This window comes from Haemaphysalis longicornis, unplaced genomic scaffold, assembly GCF_048455015.1.
Source record: "Haemaphysalis longicornis isolate Haplotype H1 unplaced genomic scaffold, Haemaphysalis longicornis Haplotype H1 scaffold_3, whole genome shotgun sequence".
Taxonomy (NCBI): domain Eukaryota; kingdom Metazoa; phylum Arthropoda; class Arachnida; order Ixodida; family Ixodidae; genus Haemaphysalis; species Haemaphysalis longicornis.
The window spans coordinates 77850134-77864992 of record NW_027526335.1 but is presented as its reverse complement, the minus strand read 5'-3'; the positions used below and the strand labels follow the sequence as shown (position 1 = coordinate 77864992).

The 14859-nt window shown below is 45.9% G+C and overlaps 1 protein-coding gene across 6 annotated transcripts in view; it reads left to right on the top strand.

Annotated features, from left to right (window-relative positions):
- LOC144174686 (uncharacterized) overlaps positions 1–14859 on the top strand; it is a 68810-nt gene that overhangs the window by 3040 nt on the left and 50911 nt on the right. For 3 of the 6 annotated variants that reach the window (XM_077703498.1, XM_077703497.1, XM_077703495.1), the window contains exons 3-14: positions 1073–1171; positions 2531–2617; positions 5144–5293; positions 5778–5843; positions 6980–7067; positions 7618–8006; positions 10078–10249; positions 10671–10785; positions 11444–11560; positions 11700–11939; positions 12273–12386; positions 14473–14794. In XM_077703498.1, the coding sequence (XP_077559624.1) occupies positions 1073–1171; positions 2531–2617; positions 5144–5293; positions 5778–5843; positions 6980–7067; positions 7618–8006; positions 10078–10249; positions 10671–10785; positions 11444–11560; positions 11700–11939; positions 12273–12386; positions 14473–14794 (1959 nt within the window). Of the gene's footprint in view, positions 1–1072; positions 1172–2210; positions 2298–2530; positions 2618–5143; positions 5294–5777; positions 5844–6979; positions 7068–7617; positions 8007–10077; positions 10250–10670; positions 10786–11443; positions 11561–11699; positions 11940–12272; positions 12387–14472; positions 14795–14859 lie in introns of all 6 variants that reach the window. The other 3 variants (XM_077703496.1, XM_077703500.1, XM_077703499.1) reach the window with 3 other exon arrangements.

Here is a 14859-nt window from a genome sequence, read left to right as displayed (position 1 = left end):
ATTTCTCAGGCTAAGCGTCTACTGCCAGTAAGTCAGCCTGTTAAGCTGCTGTTAGGTTATTACTCTAGAGTGCTAAAGATCCCTTAGCCTCGAGTGGAAAAGTTTTTCAGTCTCTTAAAACTCTAAATTGCTGTGGAAATTCCGTAGCCAATATTCAACTCTGCCTTGTGCAGGTCTTAGCCTTGTTTTCTGGAAATATGCAGTTATATAAATATAAAATATGACACAGAATTCTGCTAATATTAGTTGGATCAGTGGTCTTCTTTCCTTGCAAAGAAGTATGTACTTTAAAAAAACCCTTAAATTTGTCTGCCTTAATTTTTTGCAAATGATTCGTTGACTAGACATTCCTTTGCAGCAGGACTCAGCCTTCTTCTCACCATTGAGAGGTGAAAAAATGCACCAAGGAAATAAAGAGTACATCTGGTTGACCTCAGCTGAAACAATTCCAGAAGCACAGGGCCTGCCAATTCTTTAGAGAAGGTTGGCAGGTGCTCGCAACCACTCTAGGTTATTTTTAAAGGCGAGATCATCTGCAGAACCCCCGAGTGCTTGCATCATGCCTCTGCTCTCAGGCTGCTCTTAACAATGGTTCCTGGTAAGGTTTTCTGGCACAATGACATTTCGAAATCCGAACTTGAGTGGGATGCTGCAGCAGAGAACAGCAGGGTGGCCTTTTTAGTAACTGTATGCCATCACAAAACCAAACCGAAATTTATCTGTCTCGCCATCAGACAGACCTCTAGTTGAGTTTACTATTTCCCCGCCTCGCATACTGGTAAAATAAACTTGCCACATGTGTAGGATGCTGATAGCCACTGTTGCTTGCAGTCGATATAGCGCAGTTACCAGTGCCCCGAATTATGGCTATGAATATGTCGGCAGGCCTGGGTATATTAGTGTCATTATACAGCACAGTTGAAATCCCACCTCTGGCCCAAGGCGTTACAACTAAGGGAATGCTCCTGTGTAAGGCAGCCTTGTGTTGTTGTGAGGTGTGTGATTGTCGTTGGCATTTATGTGATACCGAAGCACTAGATGACCTGCCCCCATACTTTTTATCCCTTCCCAGCATGACACAAGTGCCTTGACCAATAGACTGAAGCACCTGGACGACTGTATGCGTCAAGTAAAGAGCTTAATAAGAAACCTAGAGAAGTCGGATGATCCCGTGAGTCTGTTCAGTCTTTTCAGCCCTTGCCACTTTTTTCTCTCTCTTGGCTTGCTTGCCGCCATAGTGCTGTGACCACCCTAAATTGCCCAACCCACAAAAGAACTTTGATGCCAGCTGCCGTACTTTCACACGAGGGGCAGAAATGTGCACACAGGCTGAAATTTTGGGGTTTTGGAAAGTGTCTAGATTAATGTAAATAATTTGCAGGTAGATATCTGTGGCTTGAATTTTTTGCAGGAAGGAAAGGAAAGTTTGCTGTTTCTATTTGCCCGCCGGGAAACGGGTTGAAGTGATGTTTCAAACTGCTATGGCTGCCAAAATGGCTCTCGCAGTGCTTGTACCAGCTGGAAGCCACTGACCCGCTGAAATTATTGACGAGCTTTTTATTAAGTTTAAACTAAGAATTTAAGAATTTGTGAGTGTGCCCTGGCTACATTGTCTGCTGTGTTTTAAATTTTTGCAGGGCAGTGTGTTGCTTTAAAATGGGCCGGTATTTTGATTGATTATCGATTGATTATGAGGTTTAACGTGCCAATGCTGCACAGGCGATGAGGCATGCCATAGTTGAGGGCTCCGGATTAATTTTGAACACCTGAGGATCTTTAATGTGTGCCGAAATCTCGAACACGCGGGCGTTTCTGCTTTTCGCCTCCATCAGAAAAGCGGCCGCCGCGGCCGGGAAGCGAACCCGCATCCTTAGGGGCAGGTATTTTGTAATGCATGGTGGGAACACTGCAGGTGGATGTAGATTTTCCGACAATTTTGAAAAGCAAGAAGACTTTGGTGAGGCTGAAGTACACAAATCTTGAGCAGAACAAAAATACCCTCTATAGGCAGCATGCAGGAAGTATTTTTTAGCCAATGTATTAGTCAAATTTGGGTCATCTGTGTAATAAGCCAAGAGTTGAGGTTGCATAACTAATTTACCCAGTTTATAATTTCATTGATTTCTTTTATGTTTTTAGCATACAGTTCGTGTTTGTATGTGTTTCTTCACGTCTTTTCATGTTGTTTTCTTTCGTTCTCATAACTACAGCGGGCTCAGGAAGAACTGTGTCGTTTGCGAAAACTTGACTCTGACTTGGCAGAGAAATCTGCCTCAATGAAGTCCCTTCTTGATCAGGTCTGGCCTTCTGCTAGCAGAGTTAATAATGTGTCCCTGTTACTACAGTTACTGAAAACGGTACCCACCGCTTATGTGCTGTGACTAACTAGGCCACCTGGAGATGGCAATTTGTGATTGTGTGCATAGTGTAGGCTATGGAGGCGTTTTTCTGCGCATGCATTGTTCCCCATGTTTGTGTTTTTCTGTTCAAAAGCATGCACTCTCCTGTCTCTCCCTGCCCTAACGTCCAGATGGCCCATCAGCAGTTGTTGACACTCCAGCAAATGATGCATCAGCTGAGCGTTGAACAATCAAACAGCGACCCTCGCAGGGCAAGGGTAGGAACCACTTGGAGTGTTTATCTTTGAAAAATCTATCCTTTCATGTTTGGTTTCTCCTTTTCATTCTTCTTCCATCTCTTTCCTTTCTTCTTTTTCTTGCTTTAGCATCATGCCTGTAGAGTAATGCCGTACGTTAGCGCTTGGAGTAATATTTGGAATAAGGCCTACCAACAAACCATGGCCCTCACTAAGTTTGGAGGAGCATTGTACTTCTCAAGATAAAGCGACTCGAAAAACTTAAGCTCTCCTGAAACAGAAATGGTGAACGGGCCATTCAGTTTACCTAATGTCCGCTCCTCCAAGTGTGCACTATGGACATCAAGATCTAGAAATGCTTGTGCGAATTCCTTTGCCTTGATCCGTAATCCTTCCCTCGCACTGTGTTTTCCTTGATTGTGCAAGGCATGCTTTAAGGTAGTTTTTGCTCCTATTTTGTGTTTTTTACGGGGCGTGATTGTCATTTTAATTATGTGTCATGTCGGGCTGTCAGTGCAGTATCCTTCCAGCATCTCTTTCTTGCAGCAATGTGTGGCTCAAGTAAATTAGCCTTCATTGTCTTTTCAACACACCCTTCGTCCAACTATGCGTTGTGCATCAACATTGGCAGGGAAATAGTGGATACAGCTGGACTAGGATAACTTTCAGGCATAAAAATGTTGAGCGAAGGTGGTACTGTGTACTTTTTGTGTACCACGTTTCAAAGAACAACAGCTTGCTCCAGGTCTAGAAGGTTGTAACGTTGATAAGGTCTTATTAAACGGGGGTACTATTACCCCACATTGAGCATACGATATATTGTCAAATGTTGCACCATTGTCTACGGTGAAAACTCGGCATGTTAACTGTATTTAGTGTTGTTTGCTATCGGGTTTTATGTTTTTTTTTAAATCAGGAGGTAAAAACCGGGTGCTATTTTTCAGGGTGATAATCGGGGAGCAACCGGATTTTTTTATAAAGCCATTCGGAAATTTGAGTTTTTGGGGGTTAAATCTGCAGATTTTAATACCCCTGCTACACTGGGGTCAAAATGTCATTTGAACCAAATGTCATTTGACTCAAATGGGTTGCTTCAAATGCCATTCAGAATCCGCCGTGCTACACTACAATTTCGATGGCATTTGAAAGCTTTCACAACTGTTCGCTGTGCTGTAGTGGCGCGGTTGTTGCCCCGTTCCGTCTTCGTACACTAATACAACAATCAAACTTAGGAGCAGTCCGAGGCAGTAAAATTATATCAAATTAGAAGAGACACCAGTTTTGACTCTAAATATGGCTGTCTTGCGTTGTTTTTGTTTGTGTTTTTTGCAACTGACCCACTGGTTTTGAGAGTATGAAAATTAAATATGTTGATTTCGTATTTTAAGTAAATAAACAGTGAACAAAGTTTCACAAACAACAATATTTTGTTTGTTTTACGTACGGAAGTATTATATTTTTTATTTCCGATCGAAGACGCTGCGTCCGAGAGTGCTGGAAATGGCATTTGAAATCTTAAATGTCTCTCTCGGTGCTCATTTGGCTCAAATGTCATTTGAGCCAAATGGCATTTAAAAACCTAGTGTAGCAGCACAACTTGGCATTTGAGCCAAATGACATTTGGTTCAAATGACATTTAGACCCCAGTGTAGCAGGGGGTCTACACTCAGGGAATACACTCAGTTTATTTTGTCAGTATGTATCACGAGCTTCTTAACACTATAACGCGTTAAAATTGATGTTTGTTTCAAGCTGGTAATCGGAGGGGGGGGGGGGAATATCAGGGTTTTCTAGCAAATACTGTCTGAAATTAGGTGTTTTTATTTTCGTAAATGGATCAGTAATGGTGACAGTAAAGCATTGATAGCTTCTGAGAAATGCAACATTTTATACATGAAAAGCTGGTCATCGTTTTTTTACTCGTCTTTCTTTACGTACATCATCAGCTGCATGCGCAATATGTCGGTCTCCATTCAAGACCTGTCCGATCGTTGAGCGTATCTCAGCTGGGAGAAAGTTCTCTTGACATGATAGCTTCCATCAGCTGGGCGCAACAATGTCAGCACAGAATTTGCCAGCCTGGAGTAGCGAGCGGTAGAGTCATGCCAATACTCAGTGAGGTCGAAAGCTGTGTTTGTGGGGCTTGCTTTCAGCGAGTACCGGTTGAGAGCGGCCGACCGTCAGCCCACGATTGTGCAGATCGCTACTTCGAAAAGGTCCACTCGGGGAGAAATCAAGTTTAACCTGATTCTCCTGAAACAGGTTCGGGGTGTAAAAATAGTGTAAATCAGGTTTTACCCGAAAACGAACAACCATAGCAGTATTCCCTTACTGACAACTGAGCACATCCTACTTTCTTACCTTGCAAAGTGCAGCAGAAGTAAGATGAAAGCAATAGGTGCAGATTTGTGCTGCATTATTGATTCGGTGTTTTTCAATTTAAAGGAAATAAATTAATAAGCCAAATACATTACCTGCATTGGATATGGACTGCATTTGCTTTAAACAACAAACAGTTTTTTCCCCTTTTTCTCTCCCTTGGCACAGTTCAATGCACTCGATCAGCAGCGACACCGCCACCTAAATGACCGTACTGAGTCTGGGACACATGACTTTACCTTGCCGTCTGCACACGGCCTTGAAAACAGCCTCGACGGTGACCCAACCGTTGATTTGCTGTACGCTCAGCAGCTCCAAGTAAGAAATAGTGGTGCTTCACGGCATGTTTGGGCATTGCGGGGCAACCCCAGTGCCAATCACGCAGTCTAGTGCGGATGTTGTTTTGTTCATCTATGGCGTACTAGTTGCTTTTGACTGCTTTGTGTCAGAAGGGGCGAGGACATAGAGACCTTATTACATCAGGTATTTTAGAAGGACTGGTTGTCAAGTGACTTCACATTAGGCAGTTCATGTTTTTGTATGAGGCAGCATGTAACTGACTGGATTTGCTTCCTGTATGAATCTTTGCCACTAGCTTTTATTGTAGCTATAGTTTGGGGTAAAATTGATCTTACTTGTGGTGGTAACTTCAGTGTGTAGAGAATGATTAGTCCAGCGATAACTAAACAATATTGTTGCGTATTGCTTATAATTCTGCACTTTCTTTTTCCACAATGTTCTTTTTTTGATGTTTTGAATGAAGCATGAGTTTTTTTTTTTTCTTATTTGTTGCTGCCTCTAGGAAGAGAAGGAAGGCTTGATGCAGCAAAACGAGATCATGCGAAAGATCATAGAATCTCAGAAAAAGGTCAGAATAATTATCCTCAGTTTTTGTCACCTTCTTGTAGCATGTACAGTGTGTAATATTTGGCACTAAAACGTGCACCATGAGTAATAAGGAGGTTCTTTATCCAATGAAGAAGTCAAGTGCCCTGACAACATTTAGAGCAGATGACAGCAAATGTTACCCGTGACTAACGAGCCACGCAAGTTTGCTGCGTATGGACTTATTGACAAAACTGGAGCAAGATTGTGCACTTTTCTTTCTCTCCTTGAAGTTGATAATGTTGGCAAAATGACATTGACATGGCTTTGTAGTTTTAATGCATGTAGAAGTAACAGTGTTGTCTGGTAAGCCTTTTAAACATGCACACAGCTCTCTGTAAACATTTGCATGAATATAGTGGCCCAAGCAGTGAATGTTGAGGTGTGAACATTTCTCTAAGGGTCGATTCATTGATTTTATCCCTTACAGCAAATAAGAGTGAGTACTCAGGAGGCTACACTGGCCAACCTTCTTACTTATTATTTAGTTAGGATTGAAAGAAATGTGGGTAATTGTACTCTGATGCACCTCCTAAGATTTGTTTGCCAACAATTCTAGCCTCATTTGTGGTATTTTCATCTCCATGACATTAGCTTGCTACACAACAAATTGAGCTTTTTCTGGTGTGTTTAAACCACTGTTAGTGTGGCTTTAGGCTTTGACGCTTCTCTGCTAGTGTTTGTGAAAACATTATTCATTCTAAAATTCAGCCGTGTCGAAAGGCTACAAAAAAGCGGCAGCATGCCGGTCATCTGTTGCTCTGTCAGATCTCACATCGCTGGTTCGTTTCATTAATACAGGCAGTGGTTCAGAGTGTGACTCAACACAAGTGATACATTCAGTTGTTGCCAAGTGATGTGTTGAAGCTGAATTTGTCTAGAAATGTTTGTCCAACTGTGAAGCTAGGACAGGAATGCGGTACTTTTGTATAGTCCTATAATATAGGATGCTTTTAGGTGCGACCGGCAAAGCAAAATTGATGTATAAGATTTGCATTTCTGGAAGTTTCCACTGCCTAAGGGCGGCCCTGTTAGGTGTTGTAACTAGAAGAAGGTGGAAGTAGATGGGCATTTGCGTGGATGAAATCGTTCTTCTTCCCCTTGCACTGTCCTGCCCAGTTGACTGCGCTACAAGAGCAGCACGACCATGTCCTCAGCATTCAGAAGAAAGCGGAGAACAAGCTGGCCGAGGCAAAGGCACTCCAGGGTGAGTGGTGTGGAACCATGCCCTTCCACTTCTCCACGCCAAACAGGCTAGCAGCGTGATTTCGTATGCGCTTCACACCTGAAGGGCACTGCGAAAGGGAAAAAAACAAATTGGGTTATAATGAGACAAGGCGAGTTTAAAAAGGGCTTTTTGAAAGGCACTGTTACAAAGCAGAAAATGCGGGCAAGTCACATATATTTATTTATTTATTTTTTCATTGTTTGCTTTTTTTGCTTGCATGTGCATAGGTGCTTGGCTGCTACTTTGAAAATGTAGGGCAGTGGCTAGAGAATTGTGCTTGCACACTCAGGATGGCAGCTTTAATTTCCCGGATGCAGGGGCTGCATTGTGTACTATGTATCAGCCCATTTGTGCACTGTTTCGGCATGTGTTAGTAGTTGCCTAAGTAGTTTCACCAAACGTGTCTAAGTTATTGTCTCACCATCCACCACGGCACGCTTTGTAGTCCAGGCATAACTTTGGCGCACCACTTTCCAGCTCCCAACCAGTTCTTTGTGAGCTCATCCCTGTCCTCCACCCCCACATGCAGACCAGCTGGCTGTCTCTAATCCTGACCTGAGCGAGTGGGTGACTCAGATGCAGCGGGAGGCTGCTGCAGGCACGCTGCTGCTGCCTCCCACCACCGTGGTGCGAGAACCCCGCAGAGGGGGCACCCCCTCCTCCAACGCGTCTTCCAGGCGCCCTCAGCACCCAGCGGGGCCACCACCAACCGCAGCGGTGGTTGGCAACATCCCAGGCGGCGACAGCAGCGATTGGGCGGCTTGGGCTTCAAACGACTTGGCTGCGGATGGGGCTTCCTTTGAGGCCGGCGGTGCAGTGGGCGGCCTGCCCTGGGAGCCCAGCATGGGCAACCTGGGAATCGAGCACCTCGAGCGGCGGGTGCGCCAGCTCCAGGGGGTGGCTGCCCAGCAAGGAAAGGTGGGGGCGGAAATCCAAGGGGGCAAAAGGACTTGCGTTCGGGTTAGTTGGTGCTGATTCATATTGCGAAAAGAGTGCATGCATCCTACCTATATCCCCACTTTACCTAAAATGCACTGTTTTCACAATGTGAAATCACAGGGGGTCAGGGAAAGAAAAAAATTGGCGAAGCTTGCACTAAGTCGTGCAAGGCTTGAACCATAGCGAAACTGAAGGATTTCTTTCTATGTAAGCACCGAAGGACACACCACCATGCGTTGCATTAGGTTTGAAATTGTTTATTTACATGTTCTGTCGTCACCTTTCACTGTGGTAGTAGTGGTCATCGTCATATCCATCTAGTACCGTATTTCCTTGCATAATGAACCCACTCGCTTAATGAACCCTCCCCCCACTTTTCTTCTGGAGAATTTTTTTTTGTCACTTTAAATAAAAAATGCAGCGGGTATATGTTTTTGTCTCAGCATGGATGCTGATGCTGTAGACGATTGCAGTAACTTGATATCACGCCACAGTACATGCAGAAATGCTAAAAATGCATTCCAACAAAAAGAAATCGCAACAGTAGCCGGAGACCTGAGCGGGAATGCTGGGGCTCATAATTTAACAATTTAACAAGAAACAGTTTTTGGTCGGTGAACAAAGATCGCCATGTGTTTCGTGGGCCAAAAAAGGTGAAGTTTCCGGCTGTGAGAATAGAATTTTTGGAGTGTCTTGACGCCACGGAAGACGGCGTGCTGTGGGCCGACTACGAATGTGAAGCCGCAAGTGACTTCAGTGAGGAGGACAGCTCCATGGCGAGTAGGGGGCCACTGGCATGTTCAGAATAAAAAAGAAATTCCATTACATAATGCCCCAGGTGTTCTTACGAAAATAGTAAGGCTCTGACACTCTTCTCTTAGCAACTTTATTGTGTAGAATTTCAGCTTTAAAAAAATCTGTTGCAATTTTTTCCCGCATAATGAACCCTCCCCACAAATTCATGCCGAATTTTCTGGTAAAAAAGTGGGTTCATTACGCGAGGAAATACGGTATATCATTGTCTTCCTTATGCATGACTGGCGGGCCCGGATAATTTTGTCCGCAGGCTTTCACAATTCTCCCAAAGTGGCCCTAGAACTGGTGGCAACTGGCTTCGCGATCCAGGCTTTGCACGAGCTGTCTTGTGCTCGCCGCTTCAGGCACGAATGCACGTGAACTGTTTTCTTGGTATTTTATTACAAGCGCTACACGCAAGCCTGGACAACGTCGGGCACTCCTCGTGAGGCGAGTGCTCACGAGCGCGGTAAATGACGAGTAATTATGACTCGGGGAGGTTTTCTGGTGACGCCGCATACACTACAGCCAATAGCAACAGCTCCGCTGTTAAAAAATTATTTTTCTTTTATTCCTTCTCCTCCTCCTCCTCTCGTTCACTCTCCCTGTCTATTTTTTTCTCTCTATGTATATAGTAGTTGCAGTTTATTTTACAACACAATAAATTTCTCAATTTCACGAAAAGTTTAGGTTCACCAGAGCTTGTGAACTCAATCGTAAAGCAAAATTGACCATGAAATTATTTTACTCTTGTAAACTTTTGTGAAGCAAATAGGCATACAAAAAGAAAGGTGAAAATTACACACATGGTTGTGAATAAAGATAGGACAGGGAGGTTGGAAGGGGGCTTAAGAACAACCGTGGTAATAATAAAAAAAAGAAGTGTGGCTAGGAACATCGTAACAGTCCTAAAAATGGTGGAAAGACAAAGAGGGGAAGCACCGGTAATGACGATAGAGCAGAAAGGAATTTACTCATCCTATTATTATTATTATTCTTTATTTGGATTCAACGCTTCCCACTATTAGGAAGTGTTTTCTGCACATTACTTGGCATAGGTGCTGAAATAGGCATGGTTTTTGAATAGGCTATGAGTTTGTGGATGCAAAAATGTACAGCTACATTTCTGTGCCACAGGAGGCATATTGCAACGCTTATTGCAAACTGTGCTCAAGCTCACCTTGCTTTCGCAGTTGTTCATTCCTTGTTGGTAAAAAAGTGAAACGCGCTGTGCTCCCGGGCTTGCATCGTGCAGCTGAGCTTTGTGGATCGGGAGGACGCGGCGGTGGAGTGTGAGCAGGCGGAGCTGCAGCGCAGCCAGCTGACGGACAACATCCGAGCCCTGCAGGAGCAGAAGTTCCACGTGGACCGGCTACTCTCCGAGCTGACCACCCTGCAGTCCGAAGCCTCCATCCTCGGACTACACGGTGAGCAGGACCTGGATAGAGATGCTTTCCTTCTGCAAAACACGGGCCAGGCCCAATACCCTCCCCCGTTCAAAGCTCCGGTTTGTGGTCTCTGGAAGGAATGGAACCACAAGCACTTGATTTGTCCGTTCTTTCCTGCTCCTGTTCCTTGCAGTATATTCTTTTGCTTTTTAATCTGATTGAAAGGAATAGGAAGTGAGTGGCTGAAATATCTACTTATAGAGACAAGAAAAGAGCCTGGGCTTCCCTCAGTCTTTCATGTAATCTGCTTGTTCAGTAAGGTATGTATTATATTATGCTCAGTGTTCCATATTAGGCCAAACTCAAGCTTTATCATACACCAGCACCAAGCGCATTCACTTTTTTCTAATGCTATCAGTGCTAATATCATGCTCACTGTCCCATCTCTTGAACTGTGCAGGCAATCTGCCTACAGGCAATGTGAACCAAGTCCCCAAGGTGGATCCTGCCGCGAGAGCCCCTCCTGCTAAGGGTTCCGTCCCATTTGAGCAGCTGTCGTCAAAGGAAAAAAGAAGGTGAGGCTTTTTTTACCTAACATAAAAAAGGCAGTGTTAAGAATCTTTACTTGCACATATTAAATTCAAACATATGAAATTCCTCCAGAGAATAGTTGTCTACTTTTAAATACTATATCTTATCAGCCTTTTGTTTTTCTTTATAAGTCTGAAAAGTTTACTGAAGTGCATGAGTCAAGTAGTATTACAAAGATAGAAACATGGCAGACAAGATTCCCAAAGTTCATGACTGTACCGGGACCCCGGTTTTCTTCTTAGTGCTCAAGTTTTCTTTTATTGTTGCATTGCTTTTGCACTCTTTTGTAATGGGTGCTTTTGGGTCTGTGTTGACTGTGTTGAACCCTAGAAAGCTGTTGCCGTGCCCGTCATGCGGGCCCACTAAGCTGCCACACTGTTAACTGGGTGTACCTACTGGTAGTAAGCCTGTGCACTTAAGAAAACAGTAAGCCCTCGCATTTGATGTTGTCACTTTAATGAAACAACAGCCTTCTTCCAAACAGGTAAAACCGTTATTCATAATGCAGATCTTTGCGTGCGCCACCGCTTGCCTAAGGTGACGTTATGTATAAAAGGGGTACTCACAATGACCTTGAAGTGCCAGTGGCTAGGCCTGATATCGATAAGAGGCAATTAATTCCAACAAATGTGCACAATGCAGGCAGGTGAACGAGATGCGCAAGACGCTCCAGCAGCTCCAGTCTGCCGTGAAGAACCTCGGGCCAGACGTGACACACGGCGCGGCGGCAAGCCATCCGGATGCTGCTCCGGCTGACTTGTAAGTGAGCCCCTGCAGCAGGATTTGGGGCTGCACCAAAGTTGCGCACACCGTTTGAAATCCCCTGCTCCCGTATTCACCCAAGTCGGCAGGCTCCCGTATTGACCCCGTATTCACCGTACTTGTTCGTACTCACCAGACTGGAACCCGAGCCATTGCCACCAAGAGGCAGCGTCACCTACAAGAAGGACAACCTGCAAGGGGACTTCCCTGCGCGGCGTCACTATGAGGCCGAGGGCAGGGCCAATGAAGAGCCCGATGTTGTGGCTGGGGTAGCCACAGCAACTGCAGTGCAGCAACAGCAGCAGCCTCCGCCTGCCGACTTGCTTGCCTCTGCCCAGGGCAAGGCGAGCGGAGATGTTCTGGCCGATAAAGTCAGGTACGTGAGCTCCTCTCCTTTTTTCTTTTGTCCATGCCGTACAGCCTTCATTACTTTGGGCCCTGTTCCTTCAGGCAGACTCTTTCGTTTGCGTGTGATTGAGGATAAAGCTTATTCTGGCACCTGAAGCCCACATATGGGACCTTTGGGAGGATTGTGAGACCCACTGCAGTTGTTTTGAAGCCTGGCATCGACAGGCACATAAAGCTACTCATAAAGTTTTTGAATTGGGTTGGGATGAGAAGCCCATGGTTGGTGCCTGTGACAGTACACTCCGCTTTTTTCTGAAACAGTTGGGAGTGAGCTGAGTGTTCTTACCTGTCTCGTGTGCAGGCAGCTTCAGACGACCCGCAACCAGCTGCAGTACCTGCAGTCTCTCGTTGCATCTTTGCAAGACGACGCTGCCGACTCTGCAGCGAGTGGACCTGGCAACAGCGTGCCGTCAGGGTAAGTTGCGTATGTGCAGTAGAGCCACATGTATTGTTGTGTGCGGGCATAAATCTCGACATCGTAACAGTAAAAAAAAAAAGGAAGACAAGATGGACACTTTGCACGAATAGGGAGGGCAGATGGGAGAGACGCTAGTGTTCTAGCATTCATCTCGCTTGCTCTTCTTGTCCTTGGTCTTCCTTTTTGTACTGGTACGATGTTGAGGGTAAGCAAACACTAACTACCCAACTTTCTTCCTGAAATGCACTTAAGCATCTCGAGCAACCAAAAACCATATTGCTGCACTGCAAGGCACACGCTTGCCGAACTGGTCACTTGTGGATAGCTGCTGAGCTGTAAATAAAGCTCCCCTCTGACTTCTGCAGGGTGCGGCACCTGTTGCGTGATTGTTTTCAATGCTCTCACTCTGTTACTGCAGTGTTTGGCTCTGGAGTGACAAGTGTGTTTACGGTTAGATTTAGTAACACTGGGTGTGGTACAGAAGGAGGAAACTCCACTTTCTTTATGCTTTTTAGGGTAAGCCAGCTAGAATAGAGGAGGAGATTTAATAAAGCGGCACCTGTGATGATGCAGGCATCAGCTCATAGTGTTGCAACACCGCATTTTGGGGCATAATTTGCAATCTAATTTTCAATTATTTGTAGAGATGTACATGTGAAACTGCAATATTAACTGCTCTCGGCGCCTCTGGGGCTGTCGCAGTAAGGCCAGGAAACTGTTGAATTCCAGTGGCAGGTCCGGACTCTTTGAGAGCAACTTTTTTGCATCATCTGGAGCAGGCACGTTCCAATGGCAGATTGGGAGCAACCGAATCCTGTTCCAATGGCAAATCGAGAGCGCTGTCGCAGCCAAGGTTGCTCCATGGAACAAGAAAACTTGCTCCCCCAAAATTGGCGGAGTCGGCTGCAACTTGTGGGGTCGTTTCTCTTCTCTTATGATGTCGTCGCCACCTACTTTCAGCGTGCTCCCCTTTTTGAACTGCCATAGCGCTTGCTCCGGCAAAATCGCGCAACGGCCACATACACAAGGCGAAAATAATGCTATATGTTGTGTCGCTTTCATGCTTGCTACTTTATGGAAGTGCGTGTGACTCTAGCAGCTAAAGCCTGGAACAAGTGGTGAGAAGGCCAGCTTGAACGACTGGACGGACGGTATATAAACGTGCCTTCATTGTCTCGACTTTTCTTTCTTTTCTTTTCTTTTTTTTTTTTACCTGCTTTCTAAAAGGCCGACGAAGCTTTCGTCATGGGCAGCGTTGGCAGCCACCATCCCTTCATCGCTTTTTTCCTGATAAAGGGACTTTAGCTAAGACCGGTAAAACAGAAAACGCTTGCAGAAAGGCAGATGCTTTTGGAAGGACCCAGTGTAAAGGCTGCCAGGAAATTCCTGTTCTCATCATGCTTCGCCATCTGCTCTGGCAGGAGCGGGTGCGTTCCAAAGGCAGTTTTGGAGCACCTGCTCTTTGAGGAGAGGTGTGCTCTGCGGTAGAGCTCTGTTGCCACTCCGGATCTGCCACTGGAATTCAACATGTGTTTCAAGCTTAAGTTATTGCTTGCAGTGTTAGCAAACATGAAACCTGTTACTGGCTAGTAGGTGCATCCACCGTGCAAGTGCATGGAGTCATTTCTCAATCCTTGTGGTGTGGCAGGTGTCTGTGCAAATGATGAGTGGTTCGCTGTCAAGTGAACGCAAGATGTTAGGTAGCTGAAGCTTATCTAAAAAAGGGTGCAGGGAGGGAGCATTTGTTGTTGGTTTGTTAGTGGGCTTGCATTGGAGGAGGATAACAATGCAATACTCTCAAGAAGAGGCTAGGTGTTTTGCTGACATGCTGGTTGCTGCTGAAATAAGGTGACCAGTGAGTCCGTCAGCAAGTCACAAAGTGAGTTGCCGCATTTTAGAAACAGTGGTTGCACCTTCTAGCAAGGGCTGTCTCGAGCACACGATTGAAGCCCAGGAGGATGGAGCAGTGCTGCTTTGAATTGCGGCTTTGAATTGCATGACCTTCTATCAGATGCTTGTCTTTAACACCAGTGCAGTATAACAGGTATTATGAGGTCTCACTTCTGCACTTCTGCATACACAGGGGTGAGGCTGACCCCCGGAAGGAGCAGCAGCAGCGCCGCTGCCTGCAGCAGCTGCAAGAGCAGCGGCTGAGGCTTTCTCTGCTGCGGCAGCAGCTGACACCCGGGGCAGGGGCTCAGCAGCAGCTGCCCGCCAAGAACCAGATGCGCGTGGCGCCAGCGGCTGCTGCCGCCGCCGCCGAGGCACCCCAGCGGCTGCTGCCGCCACCGCCGCAGGCCTCCCGGCTGGGGGCATCCTCCGCCGAGGGCCCCGCCAAGAAGGACAACCTGAGCCCCCTGCCCAAGAACCTCTACGACCCTGCCAAGGCCAGCAACCGCTCGCTGGTGGGTGCGAGTACCTGCCGTAGCTTGTGTACACAGCACGAGCTCTGTCGTGTTGAGTGATGCGT